Consider the following 24,518-nt stretch of genomic DNA (forward strand, 5'->3'; position numbering starts at 1 on the left):
ACTGCATTCTAAATCAATACACTCTCGTTGTTCGTTAATTCTCTGAGATTAAAATAAGTGTACATAAATATTGTTTTAGGAAAGACAGAAAACGAATGTACAAAATAGCCTATCAAATTTTCTGTGCGTAAGAAGCTATTTTAATCTTACCTGTCCTCGATTTACTCAGACGTTACTGTAATAACATTATAGCATTATGTCCATCTAGAGAAACTACACTTTCCAATGGTGAAATAATAATTAATTATACCAATCGGTTAATTTAGCTTCTGATATTACTTCATACAAATACAGAAACATTCTCTGTAGGCTATGTTTAATAGCTTTCGATTGTTGATGTCCAAGGCCCCTGTTTCGATTGTTGTTGTCCAAGGCCCCTTATAGACGAAGTCATTTGTTCTTAATTCATTGCACCTCTTAGATGGCGTTATTTTAATTTTAAAACTTATTTTATCTCATTAAATATGAGTCCCATCAAAATTTTGTAAAGAATAAAACTTATCGCAAATAATTTTTAAAGAAACTTTTGTTATGTAACATTTTTTACAAAAATCAATAATAAGCGACATATTTCGATTTAATTAATTCAGGTCCCCTTATAACCCCCCCTTTTAAATAAAGTATTTTAAATGCCATATATCCTAAAATCTAAGTTACAACGAACTTAATTTATATTCCAATTTTCATATAAATCGGTTCAGCCATTATCGTGTGAAAAGGTAAGAAACATACAGACAGACATACAAACAAAAATTTCAAAAATGCGATTTTCGGTTTCAGGGTGGTTAATTATATATGTTAGGACCAATTATTTTTGGAAAATCGAAAATTACCAGAAAAATTTCGGCTACAGACTTATTATTAGTATAGATTATTAATTTCAATTCAGGAATCCGTCCCTGAGCACGAGTTCAACTCTTTCAGGGGCGAGCTAAAGTTTCTCTGTATATTTTATAATTTATGTTACAATTATTAGCAAAATAATAAATAAATAAATATAGAATGTACATAGAGAGTTACATGATATTAACACTGATAGTCATTGTCCAGTAATGATCGGAAAATCGCAGTTAAGCTTTGAGCGCTAAGCATTTCAAACTTTCAATTGCTTCTCCTGAAAAAAGTATTCCAAATGACATCCATCATTCTTGCAGTGGACTCTTCATATGTATTTACCTCCACAACAGATTTAATAGCCCCATCAATATTTCTATATATATTTTTAAATTTAAATTCACATTCAGTCCAATTCTGTACTGTAATGTACTTTTGTTTGCGACTTGCAGTATCTCCAGCTACGTTTCAGTCGCAGTGTAAGGGTGATGGCATCTGTTTTGTGGACCATCGGTCTGCTGCTCTACATACCCATTGTTGTGTATGTGCCTGCCTTGGCCTTTAGTCAGGGTAAGTGATACCAATTTTGACGCATTCTGCATATCTCTGTTAACAGTATCTTTATTAGGGCAACGGATAACCTCTCTAATCTCTGTAATATCTGACCGGGACGCAGGAAAGAAAGACCAGAGGCAATGAATTTTTTTGTAGAGCACAGTCATTCGTATACAGTATTATTGTACACGAAATGAATCTACAGGACGGGACACCCAGTTTTATTTCCTTCTCGAAACAATCCATGATAATAACTCCAATCAATCTATCTATCTATCAATCAGTCAGTCAATCAACCATCTAATCGGTCGATCGATCAATAATAAATAAATTCATAACTGGAATAAATCGATCAGAAATAAATCATTCATAAGTAGTTAATAGGCAGAAGTCTAAATATAAAATTCAAGAATTTTACAGAAATATCCATTCTCTGATTAAACAAGGAAAATACCTTTGAAGACCATTCGGTATAATTAAGGAACTTGTTAAGGCTGCAATTTTTCTCCATTACTATTTAATTTATGTTTGGAAATGGTTCTAGAACGAAGAGCCAGAAACTTTATAAACACTGCCAAAGTAGAGAATTTTGGTATTAATTCAGACGGAAAACCTGAGCTATTTATTACTAAAGTAGAACCTATCAAACTAGCAAACCAGTTTAAATAATCACTAAAGTTGGAATTGGAGATACAGATATAAAATCGCGTATAGGACAGACATGGAAATTTTTCTGATATCTCAACTCGATTCCGTAGGATGAAAATATTTCTATAAGAACGAAAATCCATGTAGACAAAGCAGTAATCGAGACTGTCCTATGCTAAAACAGTGAAGAAGAATGGACACTGAATGTTGATAGCAAAGAAGACTCTTGGCACTGGAAAGGCGTTATGGCAGAAGAAGTGAAAGAGTGTCAGGACTACTAAGATTAAAGAATGAAGAGATAAGGAGACGAAGGAGTGCTGAAGAGACTGCAATAATAATTGCTCGTATAGATAAAAAAATAACTGAGCTGGTTTGGACACCTTATGGAGATGGGAAAATAAATAAATAAATAAAACATAATATAAATATATATATATATATATATAAACAAATCAATAAACAAATAAATAATAAATTAGTAAATAAATTGAATATACTTCATTCATACTATAGGCCATCTGATCTTTTCAATTTCATTGATATCCTCTCATTTTAACGGGATACCAAAATAATGAATTTCTCGGTTTGGAGTGCATTACTCTATTCCTTGGTTCACAATCATGAGTATGATGCAGTCACCGATATAGCTCAGGCAGCAGGCAGATTTGCCAAGTGATCGGAGTTGCGCTCGGGAATAGGTTCGATTCCTGCTTGAGCTGATTACCTGGTTGGTATTTTGCAAGGTTTTCTCCAATCATGAGGCGAAGGTTAGGTAATCTACGGCAGAACCTCCGTCTCATACTACTAAGTAATGTCCGTATGAGTGGTTATGTCGCAGGGTCGACGAAACGGGGAAAATCACGTGAGACTTACTTAACGGGGTGCTTTTTTAAATCATTGTAAACAGTTGTATAATATTACGCAGGCTTCCAATTCCGTGCCGCAAATAATTTCAGGAAAAAACGTAAAAGTCTAACCACTCAGCGCAGGAATGTAAAGTTGTGCTATAATTGCGGCAGACGTCACAAGCCGTAACTCATCCCTTCCTTTAACCCTCGCGTCATTGGATATGGTAGGAGGAGAAGAGATATGTATTCAGCGTACTTGCCAAACTGATACGTCACTGAACGCTCCGGCCTAGTGGACGGGAGAACAAATTTTTTCCCCATGCTTCCAACCCTCTCTTCCCGAGTTCTGCATCCCTGCACTAGCCTTTACAGAGGGATAAGCAGAAACAGGTGGGGGAAACAGTGTTGCGACGCAACTTATCAGAAGGACAGTACCATCTCGTTATTACCAATTTCAACGACACTAAACAAGTAGTTGAGAAAGGACGCTAAATAACTTTCTAAAGAAAGTAAAATATATTGGCACTATTTTAAATCATGTTCTTAAAATCACTGATTAGTTGAATATGTTTAATTTTTGTGGTATCTAAATTGCTGAATAATTTATACTTGAGGGCTTTATTAGAAATGTGTGTCAGAAATCGCTTGGGAGAGAGTCGGGTAGTATGGGACATCGGGTAACATCGGACAGTGAGTTTCTTTCATCTACTACACGATGATAGTACCTGATTGACATGGTTACGTTTCTGTGATGTCGCATTGAGAAACGTAACCATGTCATTCAGGCACTACCATATGGTGGTAGACGAAAGAAACGCACTGTCCGATATTACCCGATGTCCGATACTACCCGACTCTCCCCTATTTGCGGTGTTATGCAATTTTATCTGTTCTATTAATTTTTGGGCATTCACATCCGTACATGACAATGCCACAAAGTAGTATATTTTGTAAAATCCAGGATCCCATTCCATCTAAGTATATTAAAAAATAAGGTTTTACAACTGCTTTGAAATTTGTGCAACTTTCGCATATATTCTAGGTAATTAAAATGTATCTTTCCATAACTCGGATATTTAAAACGCTGTAGCCCTACCTGTTCAATAGTGTTTGATGCTTGGAACCATTCGCGGAATTATTGGATGTATACCATGGTAATTTTTACTTAATTATTTCTTTTTAATAGACTGTACTATTATTTCATTAATAGATAGATATCTCTTTGTAAATCAGCTTTTAATATTTAGATATTTAAAAACATAAGAAAATAATATTTAATTTCCAGTCAAAACACCCACCTTAATATTCATTCCCAACAAGAATTTTAGTTAAACTTTAAAATGCATTGCTGACAATCTAGATTTAAACTTCTAACCTCGAACACAGGACCAAGATCGCAACCACTGTAGACGAACATTCATAGAAGAAAACTATTCCATAGATTTTTTAATGAAATGTCTCTAATAATTGAGGCACTTAGAAGCAAAGTGATACAAGTGAAAGTTAGTAAGTTTTGAGATAAGTGACTTTGAAGTTGAAACGGAAATTAAAAAATCTGTTACAGGACTATGTTGCTGTAAATTTACAGTTGTATATGTTGGTACCTATATTTTTAACTTCTAAATAGAAATTATCTATTTTAAAACAGTTTAGGTAAAATAGGGTCCTAAAGTCACTTGTATTATTTTGCCACCAAAAGATTTTTGTGAAAAGTAATATAAGTGCAAGGGTTTTCAGTATTTTTATATTATTTAAAACAAGAACAAGGACAATGCTTACAACAGTGAAACATTTCTGTCTTAACAGCAATTGAGCTTTCTTATTATCATATTATAACAAAAAATGTGTCTGTATAACCGAAAGAATCAATCAATCAATCGATCTTCTTAATGTATCCAGTTGTTTGCAGACAACATAAAGTCAACTATAGTCCACTGTAGTATTTTCAGTTCTTCTTTTTCATAGTAAATTAGGGGTGTTCATTATAGACGCATGTTGCTAGTAGCCAGAGTTGGGGTGTAGTCAATATATACTGCAGGGCTGTGTCTTCTGCAAACTGGTACTGATGATTTTAATTTACTTCTTTCGTGGTTTATGGATGGACAGTATAGAAGAATGTGTTCCATATCTTCATCATGATTATTACACCACATACCAGTAGGAGTATCAGAAAGGTGAAATCGGTGTAGGTACAATTATGTGACAATGTAATCTGTTCTGACTCTTGTTAAAAATGCTTGAACATGTCTGGGCAAGTTTTTGTAAATTTCCAGGTCATTCGGTTTCTTTTTAACGGACTGTAAAATTTTTCCTTTGTCAGAAGAGAGCCAATTGTTGATCCATAAGTTTATAAAATGAAACTTTACTGAAGTAAAGGCATTGGATAGAGATATTACATGAAGAGGTCTTAGTTGCGAATATGTTGCCTGTTTCGCAACGTTATCGACTTTCTCGTTTCCATGTATACCACAATGACCAGGTTTCCATTGAAATTTTATTTTCTTTTGGAGTTTTTTTTTAGTTCACTTAGTTGTTTCTGAACTGGAATAATTCTATGTGCGTATAGGTGTGGTACATATTTGATTGTATTAAATATAGCCCCCTTGGAGTCGATAAATATTCAAATAGATCTTTCAGAAATTTGAATAACACACTAAAGAGCAGCATCAATAGGTAGAAATTTAGTGTCAAGACTGGAGGAGGCTGAACATGGTATGAAGTAATTTTCTTGATATTTTGGAATATAATACCTTGCTCCTGATGTTCCATCACCAGGGGGTTAGAGATTCATCTGTATAAATTTGAAGATAATCCTTATATGTGCTGCAGAGTAGTTCCATAGCATCTAACTTAAGAATGTATGGAGGATCATTTTTGAAATGATTTCGTGGAATTTGTAGGCTATGTTCTGGAATTATCCATTTTCATGGAGGAATTTCATTTACAACTGGAGTTTTAGCAATGAGTGTGTCTATGATATAGACTGGTATTTCTTCTTTGTTTATTTTGTAGAAAATACATAGGATATTATCCGATAGTTTGAAGAACATCTGAGATCTGGATAAGGCTTGCAATTTTAAATGTATTTTTAGATCCTTTTTTAATACATGGTGTCTGATTGTTGAATATTATATTCAATTTCTAGGGTAAGAGTTGATGTGGTGTTTGGTACTCCGAAAGAAGAGGGCTAAGAAAATTTCAAATTTTAAATGAAATTCAGCCTTAGTCGCTGTTCATTACGTCACTAGCCTCATCTAATGAAGTCACATCTCTCTCAGCTGAAACATCTATGTTTCTGTCATGAAGTGCATCTGTAGTGTTCCTACCGCGAATATTCCTTCAACTTCCTCTTCAACACACTTTTCCACGTCCTACAGTTCTTATTATAGGCCCATCCTAATGCTTCAGGTCATCAAGGAAAGAGTGGGATGAATTGCATTAGCTATTGCAAGTTGCTCCACTTAGCAAAAGTCATCCTTATTGGATCACTGTATAGTTGGTCCAGCTCAATGTGTGCAGGCCTTCCACGAAGATGTTTCGAACATGTAATCTATTACCTCTCTCCATTATGGCAAATGAATTAGTCATACACAGAAGAAACGCAGCAACTATATGTAAACAACGCACTTGTATTAGTTTGCGTCTCAGTCAAAACTCTGTATGCATTGTAATACAAGTGTAAGGCCAACATGGAGCAGCACTGACTGGAACTGCACTCACATTACTTTTTCTCTAAACAGAAGTGACGTTAAAGATTTAGAATATATACTTATCTCACTTTTTAAAAAAATGTCACTTATGTTACTTTGCTTCTGAGTGCCTCAATTATGATATGTTCGCACAATATAATTCTGCTTTCAAAATAAATCCCATATTGTACTGGGAACGCATATTACTGCAGGAGAACAGAAACATTCCAGTAACCGGCAAGATTTCATTATTTTGAGATTTAAGTTTATATTTAAGCCTTATAGAAAACATTAAACAATTGTTGTACATTTTTTTGCAGTTAGCGGTATCAACGTGCACATCATCACCCCAGTCATTTCGGTGCTGTGTATATTCTATACCATGATGGTGAGTACAGCGATTGAATCCTGTGTTGCTGATAGTATGGTTTGGAAGTCAAAAAATGGTGTATAAAATGGAGAAAGCTCTTTATAATGCTAAATTTAGTAAGTTCATATCCACAAAAATAAGGATTTATCATGTAAGTAGGGATGGGTTTTGCGGGTGTCCATCCATCCATCCATCCATCCATCCATCCATCCACCCATCCATCCATCCATCCATCCATCCATCCACCTATCCACCTACCCACCCATTTACTTATTTATTATGTATCTATTTACTGATGTATGTATGTATGTATGTATGTATGTATGTATGTATGTATGTATGTATGTAATTTATTTATTTAGGCCTATTTATTTATCATAATTTATATATAAATTTATATAATACTACAGAACAGGACATATAATACAGAATAATGCATCAGAATACAGAATATAATTACAACAATAGGAATAGAAATAAAATAAAAAGAGGATACAATAATATTACCAAAATTTGAGGACCGAATGAGCAGCGCTCATGATGGTATTATTTTAGTAACAAAAAATATTAAAAACTATTACTAATAATATAAATTATAGTCATAATGATTTTTCTTATGTTAATATTCTGCTTCTGATACAGGGTGGGATCAAGGCTGTAGTGTGGACGGACGTACTGCAAGGTATAGTCATGACTGTATCCAGTATAGCTGTCATCATTCTCGGGGTCATCCACGTGGGTGGCATTGGAGTTGTGTGGGAGAGGAGTCAACTCGGAGGACGGATTCGAGTCTTCGAGTAAGTCATGTATATGATGCAAATGTATTATTACTGAATTACTCTTTATCCAAATGTGTTTGAAATACATGTTGGCTGAAATTAAATTATATTTCATTACCCCATCTAAATCATACATACTAAATAAAGGAAGAGCTATAATTTATTCTGTACTTACTAATGTTAATAAGAGAATTGCATCTTATATCCATATTAATCACGACCTCTGTATCTTCAATATAGCTCGACAGTATTAAACGTTTTCTCCAGTTCACCTACCTGTGAAAAGAGGAAGACAGTATAACATTTTATTGAATCTATGTAAATTAAAAAATGTTATCACATGTATTACATATTGCACATACAAACACTTTTTAATAAGAAAGATATGTTTATGTACTATTTTGTATCACTGACTAAGTTTTGTTAGGTGGCTTGTTGAGATAGAGCATCGAATTGTAACTCATATGAGGTACCCCTGGCGTAACCAACCCGCAGCGCATATTCCATAAGGTCGTTTTTCCTATTTTATATGGAAAGTTATTGACCTTAGCAGAGCATGCTTGACGTGCAATATCTCCTGGTTTTATAGACGTTTGGGCAACCATGAGATAGAGGATTCGGTAGGAAACCTTGGTTGAATTCAGTGCGTAGACCTCATTGAATTCGGCTGTGCTAGTTTGGTTGAATTCAGTTACTACATTTGATTTTCGTTGGTAGATTGGCTAAATAAAATGTATTCGTAGACTGACTTGGTTGGGTTCACTTTGTTTAACATAACAGAATCTGGTTGGATTGGTCCAGTTATAGGTTAGCTGATCTGGCTGATTGATTTAGATATGTGATTTGATATTATAGATAAATTTCTTAGCTGATTAGTTGACTAGATTCAGTTCGTCTGGTTGTTTTCGTGGAGAGACGTAATTGAAATGATTTATTGGAGAGATAATTTGGTCTAGGATTGATTAATTCAGCTTGTTGGATCGGTTACTTTGTTCGATTTCACTCGGTTGCATTTTTGGTGATTGACTTGGTCCGTTGCACAGCTGTTGTTTTATATTTTTTAATTTCCTTTAGTCGATTTTCTTGGTTATTTTATTATTAGCCGATTATTGAGTGTATTTTACAGGTTTGAGGGGTTGCCTTGATTAAATTTAATGCGTAGAGCTCATTGGATTCGGCTGTTAGTTTGGTTGAATTCAGTTAATATATTTGATTTTCGTTGGTAAACTTTACTAAAAAAATGTGTTCCTAGATTGACTTGATTTGGTTCACTGGGTTGTCTCAGCTGGTTGGATTGGTCCAATTATAGATCGGGTGATCTAGTCGGCTGATTTGGATAGTTGATTTGATATTATAGATGAATTTATTAGCTGATTAGTTGACTAGATTCAGTTCGTCTGGTTGTTTTCGTCGAGAGACTTAGTTAAATGATTGATTGGATGAGATAATTTGGTCTAGGATTGATTAATTCAGCTTGTTGAATCGGTTACTTTGTTCGATTTGGCTTTACTCGGTTGCTTTCCTGGTGGCTAACTTGGACTATTTCGCTGTAGCCTATGGTTGTTTCAGATTTTTTAAAAATTTCTGTTAGTCGATGTTCTTGGTTATTTCATTATTGTCGATTCTTAAGTGTGTTTTACAGGTTTAATAGGTTACTTTAATTGGTTTCGTTTGTTAATGTGGGTGACGAGATTGATGAATACGTTTATTGTTTGACTGATGGTTAATTGATATGACTGGGTTATGTTCTACAGTTGCGTTTGTTATTTTTTGTAATTTACTACCTGTTTGATTATTCAATTGGTGTAATTGTTTCATTAGGTACATTTGTAATTCTTTGACTAGTTAATGTCACTGATTGGCTGGTTGGTTGCAGTGGTGCTTTAGGTTGCTAGCATTTCCGCATGTGGTCGACTAACTTATCCCTGGCTCTACTAGTTTAACTACGTGAAGAAGTTCATTTTCTAATTGAAGACATCTACTTGAAGGATTCCTCTACATAGCACGATAGATGAGGATGAAGTGTAACAGAGTTCAATTTTAAAATTAACATTTAATACAGACTGCGGCTCTCTCGTTTCAAGGTAGAGTCCTTATTTAAAATAAACAATTTTATGGAATATTATGTTTATTTATCAACTTTTAATTTCAGAATGAATGTATCTCCGTTTATAAGAATGACCTTCTGGAACGTTCTGATTGGAAATACTTTCGCCTGGATGGGAGGGTTGTCTATCAGCCAGGCTATGGTACAGAAGTTCATGGCACTTCCAACCTACTCCAAAGCTCGCACGTGAGTCTCTTAATTTATTTCACTTGCTACATATTAATCATGGTGCATGCAAAATCTGTGGCATTGCTTTAGTTTTTTGCAAGAGATATTGCTGTGGGTTTGACTCATCTGATGCATAAATAGGGGAGACTCGGCTAATTCCGCAATATTAAGAAGTAAATCTATCATATTTTTATCAAAATGTTTATTGAAAAATATTATCAAGATATGTAGACTGGACGAAACCTTTCATTACCAAACCAAATAAAGAGACCTATTAAAATGCAAATATATTTAGTTGTTAGTTGTACATATATTATAGTTGAAAAAGAATAACTCGGGTAATTCCGCAACAGTGCGGATAAATCCGCAATAGGACTTGGCTAATTCCGCAGTCGTAAATAATTACGAGTATGAAATATATTATGAAAGTAACTTAAAAGGAACAATTTATATGTAACAATGCTCAATTTCTTCACAGCTGTCTAGCAAAACACGAACAACAGCCAACATTTGATGTTTCACTGTATTGCCGACAGAGGTGTCGACCAATATCCTTGATTTTTTTCTATAGCACTGCAGAGAACATGCCTCCTGTTGATAGCCTCTCAAAACTTACGTTCACACTATTGTAATGCCGCAGTAAAATCATATATGCACTAGTGCGGAATTACCCGTACTGCGGAATTAGCCGAGATTCCCCTATTTTTTTTCGGTTTCAGTGTGGTCCCGTGTGTAGTATGGACCATATTGCTAAAAAATATGGTCTAATACATTATTAGTTATTAGCAGGGAACGGATTTATATGGACTAAAAATATATGAAATATGTAAATATATATGTAGTTATTTTTACCAAAATATGGAATTAAATATGGATTTTTACCAAAATATGGAATTAAATATGGACTTAAAATTATAAAAAAATGACTATGTACGTTAAATATTGGTACATTTTAATCAAACTAAACAAAAAATATAATGGACGTACCTTATCTTCCAATGTAGTTTCAACAAAACACAATTTTTATTGTCTGTTACCATAACAATAGGTTACAAACATTTCTTTCAAGTGCTGAAAAGTGAATCTTCTTCTATTGTCTCTGAGGATAGATTTATACTGACTAAAAGAGCGTTCGACGTCACAAGAAGTAACTGGTACATAATTCAATTTCACAATGTCTGCTGGGGATAAGTCCAAGTTAATCTTCACTGTTGATTCACCACTCATCACAGCAACAACCTTTTGTAGTTCTTCATATCCAGGGTTTTTTGAAAGTACAGTGTCCACCTTAGCTCTTACTGCATCTGCAACTTTACCTCTACCACGATTCAGTTGTTCCACAGTACTATTTATAATTTCAAAACTTTCAGATAGTGAAAGGTGCCTATTTTGGAGACTTTTGAGCGTTTTTATGATGCATGAAAATGTATGCTGAATGTGAGCTAAGTCATTCTTCACACTTATGTCACAGGTAACTGTTTTCGCAGTATCAATTGAGACTGCATCTTCAGAGTCCAATGCAAGGAGAACATTGTTAATAGAGTCTATATGTTCGGCATAATATTCAACTGCTTCTAGCCATGTACCCCATCTAGTTAAAATTGGCTTTGGTGGCAATGGAATTTCAGGGTACATTTCTTTCAACACGTTAACTCTACTGGGAGCTTTGAGAAATACTTTTTTCACTGATGAAATCAACAAATCTACTTTAGGGAAATTGTCTCTGACCACTTCTGCCACACGATGAAATGCATGCGCCACACAAGTAAAATGAGTCAATTTAGGATATACAACAGATAATGCTTGTCCAGCTTTGACCATATAAGGGGCAGCATCGCTAATAAAGAATAACACATTATCGTACATAATACCCTTTGGCCACAGGATACCCATAGCTTCGTTGAACAGTTTAACTATAGTTTTGTTATTGCACTTTTCTAGAACATCACAATGTAAAAGAATTCGTTCAGAATATTGTTCACTTAACAAACCGATAACTACATTACCAACAAGTCTACCTTCTTTGTCGGGAGTCTCATCAATGGAAACCCAAATTGAACTATCTTTAATTTCATCTCTTATCTTCTGTATTGTCTCATCGTAGATGGATGGAGCATACGTCTTCCTAAGTGTTGACTCATCCGGGATTGTATGTTGAGTATATTTTTCAAGGAATTCCCTGAAGACCTTATTCTTTAGTTTGTAGAGAGGAATATCAGCAGAGATGAGAGAACGGCACAGGTCGATGTTAAACTCAGATCTTACATTCGATGTTGTTGGTTGTGTTAAAAACAATTGTCTCTGCTTGGAATTTAGTTGTTTGTTGGCCTGATGTTTACTAGTTGTAATGTGTTGTTGCACCAGGAACTTTTGTGTAGATGATACTGCACACTGACACAAATTACAAAATAATATTTTATTGTCAGTTGATAAACCATCTTCTTTAAATTCTGAAATGTAACTTGTTAGTTTTGATTTTAAATTGACTGAATGACGTACTTTTGGCATATTTACCGTCCTTATAGTATGATTTACAAAACTGAACCTATGTGTACTCTGACTGGCATTTAACTGTTGAGCTGCACAACTGAAGTCTGTTAAAAATTTTAAATTAAATTAATACAGTTTTGTAACTTACTTTCCCATTGTTGATAGGACTGCTAATTTTCAAATAACTCTGATGTTAAAGGGATTACTGAACATGTGTTTAAATCTCTATTGTTGAAATGTATTTTTAAAAGTTAATGGAATTTTGTTTTGTTTTATTGTTAAACCTAATATAATATGGACTGTTTTATATGAAATATGGAAAATATATGGAAATTAACGAAAATATGTACTAAACTCTAAAATATGGAAAAATATGGAAAATAAAAGTAGGATTTTTCAACCCTACACATTGTGAAACATAAAGATAATGCAAAATATAAATTATATTAGCTTTATAAGTAAATATGTATTTACATATAAATCCTTTCCCTGGTTATTAGTAAAAGTTCTTCAGTAGTATGGAGTTGTAACTTTCTGTTCAACAAAATAATGTACAACAGTTGTATAGTATTAGTAAAAAGTTATTAGTGACGTCATAAAATGTATGGCTGAGGAACGATGCATGTGACGTCGTACTTTAAATTAGATTATATCCACCTCCGTGGTAATAAATTCTTATTTCAGAAAGCAAAAGATGGTTCATTATTATTATATTATTCCTGTAATATATTTTGTCTGAATTATTTTATCAGGAATCATGAGAATTTAAATATTTCATAATGCATTTTGGTCAATATTTAAACGCACTCTTTCACTTTAATATGACAGTCGTAATTTTCTGTGTGTAAGTGCCATTTTCAATCGGCACATGATGAAGGTATCGACCTTCCCAAATACGCGCGTTAATTTGCTTGTTATTGTATCGAAAAAATGGTAATTCGTGAAAATAGCGTTAAAAGAGAATAAATTGATTATTTTAAAAAAACTAGAGGCAAGGAAAGACATTCTATTCGGTACGTTTAGCGATTGACTAAAAAAAGACAAATTGTATGTCATTTAGGCCTATAGCTGCTATCGCAGAATGATTCGTTTACACACTTAAAACTTCGATATTCTATGCACATCAGTTATGCCATTATATTGACTACCATTATCCAACCGATGAAGTGTATTTAGTAGTTATGCTTAGCTGATAATGAGTTTGTGGATTCGTTCAATATTTTAATCTATGTCTAATGATAGTCAAAAGTCATACTTCAAGTGCACTTAACCTAAAACGTCCATTGTACTCAAACACACAGTTCAAATGGAAATTTATTCTTCCTTTGTATGCACGGATATTCTCATTAACAGTATCATCACTTTTACTGCTATTAAACTACATATTACTGTCAACTATTTCCTTGAATCATACAAAAAGTTCACTGGTATTTGAAGTTATTAATATTCCTTCTTTATAGAGTTTAAGTTGTTACCTTCATTTAATTTCTATACATTATACTGAAATCGTTTTCGAACTATGCCTGGTAGTAGGACAAAAAATATATCTACGTCTGACTGCACTCTTACCTTCAATGTTCCTCACGGCACTCAAAATAACTTTCTCTGAAGTGTCTTCATGGACTTCCTTTTCCTATCAAACACTGTAACATAGCGTGAAATAGAGTCAGCCTGACACCAGGGCCCTATTTCACAAAAGTATGGTCTAATACATTATAAGTTTAGTGTAGTGAGCTGTAATTAATAGTTATAAGTAGAACTGAGTTCCACAAAGTTTCCTTGTACATTAGTACTTTATTACTCCATACTTTCAACAGTAGAAGTGATCTTTCATTCTTCTGTTCCTCGTAAGTGTTAGTATTACTCGACCGAGGCCAGTGGAGTCCTGCAGCCCGGAGCCGTGGCGCTACTGCTCCTGCGTTCGTAATACCGCATCGCGATAGTTCACATTACGCCCGCGGCTCCACTCGCCTTGGTCGAGTAATAATAGCCAGTCTCTTGTAATTGTAAACATTTCTCTACAACTGTAAATCTCAAAAGTACGTCTTCCATCAGTTCGTGGGAACGTCTTTTAGAAAGTCAGAAGAGCTGGGAGTGAATAAGGCAGGAATAAATAGTTTTCTACAGTTGCTGGCCAAATATTGAAAGTAAAGTCTTTATGAGTTTAAAAGTGTTAGAGAGCCTGTATCGAAGCAGGCAGATCACACTTCGAACAAATCTGTAAAAAACTGTTATTTGTTAGATTAGTGTAATTTTCGCATCATGCGATTGTTTTTTGTTTTGTATGTACCGTTATGCGTATCACTTTAATTTACTGCCAATTATATGTTCGTGTTAATTTCTTGAAATAAGATAAGGCGTAAATATTTTTCGAATAAGCATGTAAAATCCCTGCTAACCTGCAATGTTTTCTCACCTTCCGTTTTCTATATGAGGTTATTTACATAGTGATATTCTATAACCACTGTAAGTTTGTCTATTCGCTTTCGGTTTGCTCCATACAGCCTATCCAAAAATATTAAATATCTGTTAGTGTAATAATAATAATAATAATAATAATATATAATAATCTAGGGCATTTCAAAACCTAAAAGGTTTTTAGCCTCATTCACGATATATCGCCATTCGTCTCTGTTCTCTGCATCTTCTTGTCGTCCTCCCACTGTAGAAATATTATCATATACTTGGTCCTGCCAACGGAGACGAGGTCTACCAAGAGGTCTCGTACATCTTGGAAAATAGTCGAAAGCTTTTCGTAGAAGAGAGTCTTCACAACGCCGTAGAACGTGTCCAGCCAACGTAGTCTTCGACTTTTTATTAAAGCTATTATTTCCGGATCTTTATAAATATCCCTTAATTTCCTGTTAATAATAATAATAATAACGATAATAATAATAATAATAATAATAATAATAATAATAATAATAATAATAATAATAATAATAATAAAGTAGTGAGAATTGTGAAAAATTTCAAATGCCACAGCATATAGTACATCTGTAAACAATAATACGAAAAGTGTACCGTTTTCAACCGACATATTATCGAATATACTATTGACGAAAGTTCGAAATTAATCACAGCTCTCGACTGAGTACAAGCCAATGAATGAAATTTAGGTTATTATAAATCGCGAACTAGAGATGGGTAAAAAATAACACAACAGTTATTTTGGAACTGTTCCGGTCTCGGAACTGTTGCAAAAATGAACAGTAGGTCGGAACCTCCTGTTCCGAAATAACAGTGTTCCGACTCCGAGCTGCTCACTTGCCCAGCTGTTGCGGGCTCGCAGTACCGCGTTGCACAAGGTATGTTCCGACTCCCTCGGAACTGTTGCAAAAATGAACAGTAGGTCGGAACCTCCTGTTCCGAAATAACAGTGTTCCGACTCCGAGCTGCTCACTTGCCCAGCTGTTGCGGGCTCGCAGTACCGCGTTGCACAAGGTATGTTCCGACTCCGAGATAACAGTCGGAACGTCGGAGCTTGTTCCGATGAACCAACGACAGCTGCAGTTACACTGTTCTCGTTGTTCTTTATGTTATACTTGGAACTTCGTTAGATGAAGTTGGTACTTGAAACTCTCACGTGGTTGGAGGGGGGCGCATGGAAATTGAAATCCTTGCGGTGGCGCGAACTTTAATATCAACATTTGTAAGACTGGCCAATCATCTGTAATGTTATAGTAAGTATTTAATAATCTGTAATATTCATTCCCGCTTTATGGTTTATTTCACCATTAGTTGACTAATTCTGTTTTATAAACATTCTACAAAGTCATAAAGTACGCATACTATTATTAATTCATTGATCAGCTGATTTTATACAAAGGTTAAAGTCGTAAATGGTAATGAGTGGTTTAGTTACAATGTCTGTATGTCGTTTGTTGAGGTTAAGTCTGACAAGCACAAGTTTTTGTGCTATCTTCTCTGTTATCAAAGAACGACAAAAATGTTGTAGCATTATTTGTTGGAAACTACCCATATAAGTACTGATTTGGAGAGCGAGGTTTAATGCGAAGTTTAAATTACACTTTGGTAAAGATGCGATTCCAACATTTTACTAACCCACTGCGGGGTTTCCAGGTTTCAGTACTGCCAATATATATCTTTTTTATTTATGAAATTGTAATATATATTATTATTATTATTATTATTATTATTATTATTATTATTATTATTATAACTGTGCATTAAGAAAAGTAAAAATAAAAATTAATGATTTGTTTTTTTTTTATTATGTAATAGAGAGAACAGAAATTACATACCATATGTTTTAAATGTTATGTTATTTTTTTTTTTTTAGTCGGCTACCATGTCTTTATAACTTTATGTACGAAAACAAAGTGTTGTATTCTGTCCTTATAGTCAACAGCTGTGTAATTACTAACATTAAGCTTTTGAGTTCTGTCCGCATGCACAGCAATTTTCCAAAATCGATTCGAATGTGCATTGCAGTGCCATCTATAGATAAGAATGTGAACTATGTCATGCCTATGCGTGCTCCAGTGTGAGCAGCATGGTGAAGAGGGAAGGTACTGTACCGTTCGTTTGAACGACTCAACGACTCCGACTCATCACCACTGGTGACTGTTATTTCGGAACTGTTATTTGGAACATAGTATTTTTTCGGAACCGGAACAGTCGGAACTGTTCCGGGAAAAGAACAACTTCGCCCATCACTATCGCGAACAACATAAAAAGCTTTACATATATGACAACTTACATGATTTCGTACGTGAGCCGGCGTCACGTTGTTGCCAAATTACTCATACTTCTCAGTATATTTCTTTATTTCACCTGATAGATGCTTTCAGCATAATTTTCTAATTATCCATGCACTTTATTGGAAAACCCATAATAGGGTTTCTTTTTACTTTAACGTATTATATTATGTCCCTTTCAATCTACACAGTAACAGGACGTCCAACCTGCATTTAAAGCCACCAGATAAATCTATAGTTCAAAATATATTTACATATGGAGCGGAAACATTAAAAATTAATAAAAGATACGGTAAAATTAATTATCAGTAGAAATGAACATTTTGAGACGTTCTGTCACACATTACAATAGAGAAAAACTAAGAAATTAGGTGATTAAGACAAAAAAGTATATGACAAATTCAATTTTGGATTGTGTACAATACACATGAAACGGATGGGAATGAAAGGTTGTAAAGCGAGTACTAGAATGGATTCCATATGGAAGAAGATGATCTTAAAATACGTGGATGAGGGAAGTCAAGAAAGCAATGTGTGTAAAAGGTTTAGAAGAAAGAATTGTAGGACACTTTCAAAATCCAATATTCCCAATCCTTTTTTTTTCTAAATTTTATTCTTCAAAAGATGCACAACTCCCAATTCATACCTTTCCATTCTAATTTTCCACAATCCATTTGCCCTCCTTCTCAAATCCCAAAACATAATTTTCAATAAGATATTTTTCTCCAACATGATACTGTTTGTAGTGTATTTATGTGTTCGTAGTAACACTTGTGTCTGTTTTTTGTTACCGGAAAATTTGTTGTAGTTTCTTCCCATTGAATTAATTTCAAATTTGTAGTAGTTTCTTTTAATCGACATAATTCCAAATTTGTTATAGTTTCTTCTTATTGACATAACCACAAATTTATTTTAGTTTCTTCTCATTAACATAATTACAAATTTGTAGTAGTTTCTTCTTATCGACATAATTTCAAATTTGTTGTAGGTTCTTATTATTGACATAATTACAAATTTATTGCAGTTTCTTCTCATTGACATAATTACAAATTTGTAGTAGTTTCTTCTCATCGACATAATTCCAAATTCGTTATACTTTCTTCTTATTGACATAACCACAAATTTATTGTAGTTTCTTCTTATTGACATCATTACAAATTTGTAGTAGTTTCTTCTCATTGACATAATTACAAATTTGTAGTAGTTTCTTCTCATTGACATAATTCCAAATTTGCTGTAGTTTCTTCTTATTCACACAATTATAAATTTATTGTAGTCTACTCGCATTGACATAATATATTTGTAGTAATTTCTTCCCATTGACATAATTAAAAATTTCTTATAGATTCTTCTCACTGATATAATTAAATATTTGTTGCATTTTCTTCTCATTGACATAATTAAAATTTGGTTTTAGTTTCTTCTCATTGAGATAACTCCAAATTTGTTGTAGTATCTTCTCATTAACATAATTATAAATTTATTGTAGTTTCTTCTCATTGACATAATTCCAAATTTGTTGTAATTTTTTCTAATGAACAGAATTGCAAATTTGTTACACTTCCTTCTCATTGACATGATTTCAAATTTGTTGTAGTTCCTTTCCAGTGACATAACAGCGGAATTAATTAATACTCCTAGCAGAGGACGGTTACTTCATGTCGATGAGCATCTTTATTTTAAACAATCGAAAGAAGAATGAAAAAACATATCACGACTATAAAAGGAAAATTGTATATCGTCTAGAGTCATAACAAAAGTTTATGCCGGAAATATTATGCGAACTACTGAAGGACGTACTTGCAACATTGTACTCAGATACAAAGCATTCAAGGACAATGATGATATGAAGGCTTTGGAGGCATCATATTGATAAGCCACATTTGAACTTAACTTCTCTATCAATAATTTATAATAATCACAGTAAGTCTCTGTAACAAATTTTGTGACAGACTTTTCAATGTGAGATAGGTCATAGTATCATAAACTTCAATTTCAAGCTCAGATTTGTTAATATTGTAACAATTTTAAAGCTTAAGAGTTGGTCTCTTATAAAATTTGATTGTGGCCTGTCACTATGTTGCCCAAAATCTCACATGTATTAACATGCTTGAAATTAATAGGCTACAATTTGTTTTGTAGCTCAGTTGGTAGAGCAGCTGGCTACGGACTGGAAGGTCCGGGGTTCGATCCCAGGTGGCGATAGGTTTTTTTCTCGTTGCCAAACTTTCAGAACGGCCCCGAGGTTCACTCAGCCTACTATAAAATTGAGTACCGGGTCTTTCCCGGGGGTAAAAGGCGGCCAGAGCGTGGTGCCGACCACACCACCTCATTCTAGTCCCGAGGTCATGGAAAGCATGGTGCTCTACCTCCATGCCCTCCAAGTGCCTTCATGGCATGTTACGGGGATACCTTTACCTTTACAATTTGTCTTAATAAACCTAACCCACTTTGTATGTGGGAGATAAATAAATTAGGGGAAAAGCCGTTTGCGAAATATGTCTTTGCGAAAATTAATTTTGGAGAAAATTGTTATTGGAAACACAATTTTGTATAAAATGTGGATTGGGAAAAGTGTCCACCAATAGAGGAAAGGCAAGGAGAAAATAGAGAAGATTGTGGGAAAAATAAAAAAGTAGATTTTGAGCCCAGGAAATTCTGTGAATGCATTATAAATTTATATAATAATAACAACAATTGAATTAATTGTCATATTTTAATCACTATTTGTACGCCACATTACCACAAGGCCATCGCTGACATAAATGGTAACAATGCGCAGTTCCAAGCGACATAGTTAATTGAACCGTTATATGAGACTGCATACAGCCGCTCCATTGACAATTCTTTTCGAATTATTCTCGATAGAATGTAGTGGTGATTGTGGTGGTGATAATGGTGAGGGTGGCTTTAGTGGAATAGAATGTAATTCAACTGAGGGATGCACGGATGGCCCAGCATTGCCACCTATTGAGATCTATTGCGCTAATCCTCGATATGGAATGTTCTGCATGCCACAGAACCCCTACGCGCACCAACCCAACCACATGACTCTCTTAACGACCGGTCCCTACAGCCGACAGAAATCCATTTACCATTCCTGCTTCGGCAACTTCCCCCAAAACCCCCCTGTCGGTCCGAGGAGAAACTTCTCCCCCGAGTAGGTCCGCCTCGGGTGCTCGTTGCAGAAGCCATCCAACGTCGCTTAACTACATTCCACGGAGGCCGGTCGAGAGATCCAGTAGATCCGGGAGGCCGCCTGTAGAGTGATCTGAAAAATTAGAAACGGGATGATGAGGAAAGGATGATGGGAGAGGAAAGGAAGTGGCGAAGACGAGTGGGGTTCCAATCCCTGATAAAGTTACCTGATATTCATCCATAGTAGTCAGGGAAAAACCTCGAAAAAACCTCACCAGGCAGCTCGTCCTGGCCGGGAATCGAACCCGGGACCGCTAGTGGCTGTAGTAGTAGTAGTAGTAGTAGTAGTAGTAGTAGTAGTAGTAGTAGTAGTAGTAGTAGAAGTAATAGTAGTAGTGGGCTAATAGTAATGGTGGTTACCTTAGTTCTAGAATGAATTATATAATTATTGTAACAATTAATATTATTGTTAGAACTTTTCAGGTGAGTGTGAAGTTTTGTGACGTGGTAAAACCCATCTACAGTATCAGTTGTTATCTACGTGATAGTATGCTGGCATCACATCAGGTGGTTCTGCCATATGTACATATATCTAACTTGGTAATTTTGAAAATATTTGAGATTACAAAAGTTCAACATTTTGACAAGGCAAAGTGCTTGCTAAAGGAAAACTGCAACCTTGCCTTGAACAGCAATGAAGTAGTATGAAACCAGCTGGAAAAGAATTGAAGTGACTAATACTTGCTTTCACTCATTTTCAGGTCGCTATATATTTTCGTCTTCGAAGTGATATTCATCGTATCCATCAGCTGTGTGACTGGCCTCCTGATCTACGCTAAATACTACCAGTGTGACCCGATCACATCGAAGGTAGAGTATTTCGAACTTATATAGCAAATCGTAACAGACGCTTTTTTTACCAAACAGTTAAATAATTTAAATACTCACTGAGTTGTAAGTAGAGAGCATATGGAATATGTGACTATACCCTCACACAGAATGCGTTACTCACTACAACATAAACTTCACAATGTGGTAGATATTTAGTAATGCGAAGTGGAATATCTTTCGGAAAAAAAGTTCCGCTTTCTCTGAAAAAAAAAATATTTACACATATATATATATATATACATATACGCATATATATATACATATATGCACACATATATACACATATATACATATATATATACATACTAAAATATAAAAGTAATCCGTGGCGCTACAGCCCGTGAAGGGCCTAGACCGACTAGTCGGCTGCTGGCCTCACGCCCATATGAAACTGAGGTGGACGATCATCCAACCAGAATGGAGGTATCGTGTGATTAGCACGATGATCCTCCCAGCTGTTATAGCTGGCATTCGCAACCGGATTTCGCTACCTATCGTAGCTCCCCAAGTGCATCACGATGCTGGGTGGGCATCGGTCCCATACAATGGCCGAAATTTCATGAGAAAATTTCTTCCCCCATGAGGACTCGAACCAGCGCGCATTCCATAACGCAAGTCCTAGGAAGGATGCCTTAGACCACGACGCCACGGCGCGGGACTCTATATATGAGTTTTTATCTTTAGTCCTTACCTAAAAGATATTTAAGGCTGTTCTTGGTGTTGTCGTTCAAGGAATAGAAACCGTACTTCACTCCAGAGTATACGACGGTAAGATCCACTGCACTCATAGTTTGGCTTGGGAAAGAAGTATGTAGCACTTTAATGATCACTACAATTAGATTAATAATAAGTCTACATACTATGTAGAGTGAAAAATAAGTAATATAATTAATTTCAGTGAGTTATTCTTTGAGATATTTTAAACAAAACTGCTTAATATAATTTTACTCGTTTCTACTTCCTTTCCAAGATAAAAAGTTTTCTGTGTGCAACATTTCATAGCGTGTTTTGGGAAAGCCTTTTATTTAATTCCCAAAATGCTCAATGAATTTAAGAGAGCAGTGTGTTATTACAAAAATGATTAAAATAAGTTTAGTTTTATGCTTTAAATGTGCAGAAATTCGAACCGGACAAATCTAACTTTTCGTTATGAACAGGAAATTCAAAATGTTACATTTGTTCAGCTGAAATGTCTGCAAATTTAAAGCACAAAACTAAAATTCGTTCAATAATAATTTGTTATCGTAATACACCGATCTCTTAAATTGATTAAGCATTCAGTCATTCATAGTGTTCTGCCCAGTGACAGATTTCTCACTGAAAACCCAGCTTTTTCCAATCTTTCCTATTTTCAGCCTTCCTCTTTGTCTCCGCATATGACCAATGTATCTTAATATAATATATTATCTGATATCTCCTTATGTCCCCTACTCTTCACCCGCTCACTGATCGTGCACGTTGGAAATTAAGTCAATGGCTTTCCCGAAACACGCTATCAAATATTTCATATGTTTATCTGAAAAATGAAGCAAAAAGAAGCAAAACTTTATTTAAATTTTTTGTTTGAAATATCTCAAAGAATAATCACTTCAAATTAACGGTATTACTTATGGTTCATCCTACATATGTTCATTACAGTAAATAAATTCTAAGGTCAATTCTCATCAGAACATAACAAAATATCAGGTGAGAATATGGACTCTACCTGATCCTGAGGAAATGGTTACTCATCATTTTATATTAGTACTGACTTTAGTGAATAGAAATTAGAAGCCTATAGAGCTAAATTCCTTATTAATTGTATGGGTTACGTCTCTTGATCTGTTTCTGTTCCACAAAATTTTATTTCTTTTCAAAACTGGTTTTTGTTTCAACGTTTTCTTGGTCTGCCAACACTTCCTCTTCCTAGTATTTGATACAGTAGTCTTAAAACCAAGAAAAACTCTAATACAAAATGGATCATAAAATTAATATATTTGAAGAACCGTGTGCTGTGAAATAAGTATTTTAGCAAAAGCATATCTCATAATGTGAGTTCTTTGCTCGTTGCTTTCTCAGTTTGTTATGTCAGCTGTTTACTCTTCTGTCTACTGTATATTGAAAGAAGGATAGAACAAAGTACTCAAATAATAAGATATTCTGTCGTTACAATACCATTCTCACAGTAATCATTTCTTAAGGTAAGCCGAGAGTGAAATTTTGACCAAATTTTATTGAAAATTCAGTATTTTGTTTAGAGTTAAAAAAATACTATATACTCCAGGAAATATTTGAAGAAAAAAATGAGATGTCTGAGGAAGCAACAGATGAAACTGGATAATTTTAAACATTAAGATCCATAGCTATTTTAAAAGTGTCCTGAGATTTCAATAATCCTTTATATCTACTTGTTCTTCACCCGAAGGATTTTGTTAATCCGGCCCTAATCCATTGCCTGTAAAAGAATCGCTGCCAGGTGTTCTCCAGATTAGCATTGCTGACAGGCTGTGACGACATCTTGAATAAATTGAGGGACTAAATTCTAGCTCGAAGAGGATTTAACTGTTGTCTTTATCAGATCAGTTCACTCTACCGAAAGCTTCGTTTCATTAGTCACACCGTTTTTATCGTGTTAATTATGTACCAGATTTCTCGTTGTGGCCCAAGTGGTAGCGTTCCTGACTTTGAAACCCAATAGGCACAATTTTGATTCTCGTTATCTTTCTATGTGAAGACCGGGTGTTTCCCTTGCTTTATATTTCTTTTCAGTATTATTCTAAGCCGCAAATTTGCGTCATGTCGGCTCAAGACTTACGAATGTGTTGTGTTGGCATATAGCCTAAAATTAATTAGAAAGTAACGGCTATGAGAACAGTGGGATAACAGAGACATTTCGTGAATTACTTAAAAACGATGACAAAATATGATAATGCAAACCATTGGCATTTACTTTGAAATTACATTAAAGTTATTTCAAGTACAATATGACACAAAAATGACCTATCTCCTGTAGCATAAATTTGTCTAATTCCACTTCGGTAGTGGCTGGTTTGGACGAATGGGAAAATGATGTTTATTTAGGAACCTAGAATAATCTTTGTTATAGATTGTTTATAACACTTGATCTATAAACAGACAGAAATAAAACAAAAAACAAAACAGAGCAGAGTCTTGCATAAGAAATTCGTTTACGTGTAAACAACATCAACAATCCATGGCGCTACAGCCCATGAAGGGCCCAAACCAACAAGCCGGCTGTTGGCCTCACGACCACATGCCGAAGCAGTGGTAGACGATCATC

The 24,518-nt window shown here is 34.6% G+C and overlaps 1 protein-coding gene across 1 annotated transcript in view; it reads left to right on the forward strand.

Moving 5' to 3' along the window:
- LOC138712081 (sodium-coupled monocarboxylate transporter 2-like) overlaps nucleotides 1–24,518 on the forward strand; it is a 72,546-nt gene that overhangs the window by 24,010 nt on the left and 24,018 nt on the right. Inside the window, exons 4-8 of the mRNA XM_069843473.1 lie at nucleotides 1,287–1,404; nucleotides 6,895–6,962; nucleotides 7,587–7,741; nucleotides 9,876–10,016; nucleotides 21,109–21,217. Coding sequence (XP_069699574.1) covers nucleotides 1,287–1,404; nucleotides 6,895–6,962; nucleotides 7,587–7,741; nucleotides 9,876–10,016; nucleotides 21,109–21,217 — 591 coding nt within the window. The remainder of the gene's footprint in view (nucleotides 1–1,286; nucleotides 1,405–6,894; nucleotides 6,963–7,586; nucleotides 7,742–9,875; nucleotides 10,017–21,108; nucleotides 21,218–24,518) is intronic.

Source organism: Periplaneta americana, chromosome 13 (assembly GCF_040183065.1).
Source record: "Periplaneta americana isolate PAMFEO1 chromosome 13, P.americana_PAMFEO1_priV1, whole genome shotgun sequence".
Classification (NCBI taxonomy): Eukaryota; Metazoa; Arthropoda; class Insecta; order Blattodea; family Blattidae; genus Periplaneta; species Periplaneta americana.